The 6,036-nt window shown below is 35.8% G+C and overlaps 1 protein-coding gene across 1 annotated transcript; it reads left to right on the forward strand.

Moving 5' to 3' along the window:
- The first annotated feature begins 204 nt into the window (after positions 1-204).
- LOC127157694 (uncharacterized) lies at positions 205-2,919 on the forward strand. The gene is made up of 3 exons (XM_051100955.1): positions 205-423; positions 519-568; positions 1,526-2,919. Exons 2-3 carry the CDS (start codon positions 526-528, stop codon positions 2,863-2,865), a joined length of 1,383 nt encoding a protein of 460 aa, XP_050956912.1. The 5' UTR covers positions 205-423; positions 519-525; the 3' UTR covers positions 2,866-2,919.
- The last annotated feature ends 3,117 nt before the right edge of the window (positions 2,920-6,036 follow it).

The raw sequence follows: 6,036 nt of genomic DNA on the forward strand, positions 1-6,036 counted from the left end.
ATCAGAGCATACTATCACGAGAGGGTAGCATCATTTTACCAGCGTTGTCCAGTACAGCAGTACTACAGCATGTTACAGCACAGTATGGCGCTATTGCGACATTTTCTGTCGGCGCGTTATTTGAGCGGACTTAGCTTTTCCGTTGAGCATAAGCGGTACACGAGTGGAGCATGCATATGGGCCGTGAGCAACATAACTGAACGCATGTTCATAGAGCGGAATATTGAGCAGAGCAACACACATTGAGCAGTGCGCGCTTAATATAGATATTTCTGCCGTTTATCTCTTTCGAATCTCTATAAATATCGGCTGACTGTACCCCCAAGGGTCGTGCCCCCCCCCCAGTTTGGGAACCACTGACGTAGTGAACAAAAGTGAAACTGAAGATAAACGATGAATGTCTAAGCAGCAGCTCGGCTCCTGGTGAGTTTATATTCCTGCCACGATGGATTATAAAGAATTAAAAAAAAAAACATATTAAGATTGTTTTGATTATGTGAATCGAATTTGTTTTATAGATATTTCATGGACTGTGAAGATATGGCGACGGGACCCGAACCATCACCTGGTAAGAGCGTCTGCATCGGGGGGGAGTTTAGTTTAGAGCCTTACACTTCAAATGGGTGTGAATATCTTGCATTAAGCAGTCATTTGAATTGTTGAATAGTTAACGTTTGGATAAAGCTGCACACGCAGTAAAGAGCTTCATCCCGAGCGGGCCCGGGGAGGTGCCTGGTCCAGCCACTTCAGTCTCCGTGCTCTCGCCAAAACGGCTTAATTTGCGCCGCATCCTGGCATAACGGGATCCGACGATCTATGATTCTAGAGCTATAATTATATAGGTAGACGCCTCTGTTTCTGTTTGCTGTTGTTGTTTTTTTTTTTTTTTTTTTTAAACACCGATCCTCACGCCGCTTTGTTCACTCTTTTTCCTGTTTGGTCGTTTATTAACTTTTGAAATGCTGAACTGAACTGAAGTGTTGCCAACTTTGCCTTTTTATAAAAAGATCGAAATATGTGATATTGTGATTTTGACAGTCATGAATAGAGGGATCTTTTCTGCTTGATGTTTTTCTGGTTATATGACAACAGAAAAGCTTCCTGCTTCCTGATTTGACTATTGACTGTTTGCCTGTTCTTTTCTCAAGATATTAATTCTGTTAAACTTAATTGCTTTACTGTTTATTCAGTTTTTTTGAACAGTTTTTAACAAATAAACCTTGTAAATAAATCACCTAATAGATCATGAAAGCATTGGGTGTAACATTAACTGGTCCTGCAAATAGCACAACACGTTACAAAAACCATAATGACAGAATGCAGTGTGTCTTCAGGAAGTGTAAGTCACTTATGATTAAACAAAAATCCGGTTTGCTGACCTATGAAAAAAGAAGTGAAGTCAAGATAAAAACAACAACAAAAAAACAAACAAAAACAAAACAAAAAAATGTTATTTATCAAACACCATTGCTTATGATTTAAGTATTTTAGGTTGTTTTTGACATTTTTTTGCTTTACTCCACAGGAACTAAAGGACAGATGGAAAAACGCAAATTTAAAGTGCTTCTTTTCCTAATTTTTATCAGTATAATTGGCATACTAGTTGTTGTGCACATGTACAGTCATACATATTATATTCAAGCTCCTCCAGCAAAAAGAGCTCCTCCACCAATAAAAGCTCTATCAGCAAAAAATGTAAAAATCCCAGAGGCTTCATATTCAATAACGCCCATTGGAAACTCAAAGCATTTCATGGTGTCTGCGTTTATCGACCATAGACTGGACGGGGTCATTCAAGTCATCAGCATAATCAACAGAAACAGTCTTCAGCCACTGTACTGTGTTTACTGCAGTGCCAGACAAGTCTGCAAAACTGTTTACACTGATGTCCAGATACACAGCGACCACTTTGGATACCCATATGGTGCCTCAGATGTGATTTGTAAAGGTGAACACATGCAACATGCAACTCATGTCCTCATAACTAATGAGAAAGGTTCAGCGGACCTCAAAATGGAATATCTGCCAATAAAAAATAAGGTTGTGCAAGAGACTTTCAAGTTTAACTTCACCGTTTGCATCTCTAGCCTTTTTGGCGGCTACAACAATGTACTGCAGTTTGCTCAAACGATGGAGATGTACAAGCTTCTGGGTGTACAGCATGTGGTCATCTATAACACTAGCTGTGGACCGGACTTGGAAAAGCTCTTAAAACATTATGAAACAGAGGGGATGCTGGAGATCGTTTCATGGCCTATCGACAAGTTTTTGAATCCATCAAGAGGCTGGGACATCAGGCTGCACAAGGGAGACATTCAGTATTACGGTCAGTTAGTAACACTCAACGAGTGCATTTACAGGCACATGTACCAATCCAAGTACATTCTCCTGAATGATATTGATGAAATCATCATGCCTTACAAACACGCCAGTTTACCACCTCTTATGGAGGACCTCCAGTCTGCTCATCCCAATATAGGGGTGTTCCTTATAGAGAACCACATATTCCCTAAAACACAGTTTGAGGAGAGTGGGAAGTTCAAACGTGCAGAATGGAAGAATATTCCCGGAGTCAATATCATGGAGCACATCTACCGAGAACCTCCTCAAAAGAACGTTTACAATCCCACAAAGATGATTGTCAACCCAAGGAAGGTACAGCAAACCTCAGTACATTCCACTTTGAAAGACCTTGGAGGCAGTTTCCATGTACCGTTTGATGTGTGTAGGATTGTACATGTGAGAGTCCCACTGCAGGCACATCTTACCAAAGAGCAACTTTTTGTGGACAGAAGAATTTGGGACTTTGAGCAAAAACTGATACAGAACATTGACCAAACTTTAAAACTTTCTGGTTTCCTTTAGGTTTCCAGTTGACATGTTTGTATAGTTTTAATGTAATAGCCAAAATCATATTTTTTTTTTATCTGCCAGTTCACTGAAAAAAAATCTGTTTATAGAAAATGCTAACATAAAAAATGATGTAAATCAGTTGCACATATTTTTATTATGTTCTTTCAACATACTTTATATCTATTTATTTATGTAACTTGTGTTTGTCAAATGAACATGATTTTTTTATGTTTTTATGCCATCTTATTTTGTTACTTTTTTTCAATTAAAGCTTTATCCACCATATGCAGTGGTGTTTCAATAAATTACATAAAACTATGATAAAATGTATGATAAATCCAGATAAAATTAATTACAGAATAAAAAAACTTTGGTAAACTATAAGTATTACATTTTTAAATAAATAATAGCATTTTAGCAACCTTAATATTGTAGAGTTTTAAGCAAGGCAATGAGCAAAAACATTTTTTGGAAAAAAAAAATAAAATATTTTTGAATAGCACACAATCCATACAGATTACAGATATACAGAGAGCCATGTTACAGACATAGCTCATTTGCTTGAAAAGCATCTGTTAAAATATAATATAACCCCATATAAAAGCAAAATCCTAAAAATCTTAGACTTTGCCAATATTACACAATAAGAACAATAACAGCATAAATAAAGTAATTGAAAATTTCTACATTTTTATAAAAAGGACCTTGAACGTATGCTGATTTTACAGATTGACTATTATACTCCTCAAAGGGATCATTCACCAAAAACTGAAAATTCTGGTATCATTTACTCACCCTCAAGTTGAGCCAAACCTGTATGAATTTAGATTATTGGTTAGATGATTGTAACTCGCTTTATTATGATGTTTCTCAGTCCTCTCTTCCTCGTCTACAGCTAGTGCAAAACGCAGCTGCTACATTGCTCTCTGGCACCCATAAGTATGAGTCAGTAACTCCTATTTTATTTTCACTGCACTGGATACCCATTAAATATAGAATTAATTTTAAAATTATATTATTCATTTATAAAGCCCTTAATAATCTTGCCCCTCAGTACCTTACAGATCTGCTCCGTCCATACACCGCTTCTAGAACATTGAGATCCAGTGGTCTTGGTCTACTTCTTGTGCCTAGATCTAGACTTAAAAAACAAGGAAATCGAGCTTTTGCAACTGCTGGTCCGAAAACTCTGGAACAGTCTACCACCCCATGTTAGATTAGCCCCCTCTATCTCTGCCTTCAAGTCTGCACTGTAAAAAACAACCTATAGAATCTACTCAATATAATGGGGTAAACTGATGTAACAATTTGCACTTCGTTTTTTGGGTAGATTCTATCCTATATATTTGAGTAAAAAATACCTGAATTTAACAGCTATGACAAACTAAAAAAAAGTAGATAAAGTCTACACAGCAAAAAGCCCAGTGTTAAATGAACTCTCGCGGGAGTTTGAGTGTGAAAATGAACACTGAAGCAGTGTCAAAGTTAATGAGGTAATTAAGTGATTCATTGAGTGATGATTGACCATTATTAAAGATGCCTGATGTTAATAAACAGAATCGCCAAAAGGAGAAAATCTAATTTTGTAAGTTGCCATTATAGTGGTCAGTGTTTGCATTAGTTTAGCTTTTTACCAGTAACTTCTTAATATTAGATTTTGTTTGGGTGTTGTAATTAAGTTATAACCGTCAGACACACCAGAAGAAATTAGATTTTGTGGGTTTGGATATGTTTTGACAAAGTCATGAAGTAGCAATCAGAATAAGTGAGTTGTGTTTTGTTTATGTTGGTTTAATCAGACAGGTGTTTCTGAAATTTATTTGACTGGAAAAAATATAAACGTTTTTTAGATTTAGACACACAGACATCAACAATCAGCATGAGAATCACAACAATGGTGACCAGCAAAAACGTATGTTGTAGCCAATCAAAACTCATCCATATCTCCCATCATGCATTGTGGCATGAATAAATTATGAGCTGATGATTTCCATGATGTTTAGAGTTGATCTGTTTCTGAATATGCTGTTTGTCACCATTTTTGAGATTCATATGCTGATTCATGATGTCTGTGTGTGCCTAAAAGAACAGCTTTTGAAAGTTTTTTTTGATCGGAGGAGCTTGTAAGAAGTCCATTCAAAATTAAAAAAAAAAAAATCAGGCTTTATCATTTTTTTGCTGCTGTGAAACCACAAGGCAGTTGTAATAAATAAAGGATATAAAACTCTAAATGATTTCAGTGGCTCAAATTAAGTTTATTTTAAAACAGAATTATCACCACTGCATGACTTTTGCTCTTTGGCTTGTCTGGCTAGTTTAACTAAACAGTTGAACAAAAGCTAATGTTAAAAAGCTACAGGTCAAGAGCCCAACTAATGCTAACACTGACCACTATAATGGTGATGTAAACATTTTGGTGTCTTCAATAATTTTCAGTCATCACTCAATGAATCACTTAATTACCTCATTAACTTTGACACTGCTTCAGTGTTCATTTTAACACTCAAATAAACTCCCGTGAGAGTTCATTTAACACTGGGCTTTTTGCTGTGTAGACTTTATCTACTTTTTTTTAGTTTGTCATAGCTGTTAAATTCAGGTATTCTTTATTCAAATATATAGACAAACGAAGTGCAAATTGTTACTTCAATTTACCTCATTTTCTTGAGTAGATTCGTAAACTTAGGTTTTCTTTACTCAAATATATAGGATAGAATCTACCCAAAAAACGAAGTGCAAATTGTTACATCAGTTTACCCCATTATATTGAGTAGATTCTATAGGTTGTTTTTTACAGTGTGGCCTCTTTATTGAATTAATACATTTCACATTTTACTGTACTTTAGTGTGTTCAATGTAGTATTTTGTATTTAGGGGTTTACTGTAAAATAAGGTAACCCAAATTAAAAAAAAGTTAGCCCACATATATGCCTCTTGTAACCCATTAAAGACCCACAGTAGTTCATTCTTTCATTTATTTTTGAACTTTTTAAAACTCAAAACACAAACATTCTCGAACTTTTAAATATAACACGATGCAACAGTGCACCTCTTCAGTCCTCTGTCACTCTCCCAGTGGCCCTTTGAAAAGATAGCAAATTAAATATTTTAATAAAGAGTAACAACATATTTAAAACTGCAAGCTGCATGTCAGGCAATGGTGTAGGCTACACCTACTACACA

The sequence above is a fragment of the Labeo rohita genome, unplaced genomic scaffold (genome assembly GCF_022985175.1).
Source record: "Labeo rohita strain BAU-BD-2019 unplaced genomic scaffold, IGBB_LRoh.1.0 scaffold_1166, whole genome shotgun sequence".
In the NCBI taxonomy this organism is placed as follows: domain Eukaryota; kingdom Metazoa; phylum Chordata; class Actinopteri; order Cypriniformes; family Cyprinidae; genus Labeo; species Labeo rohita.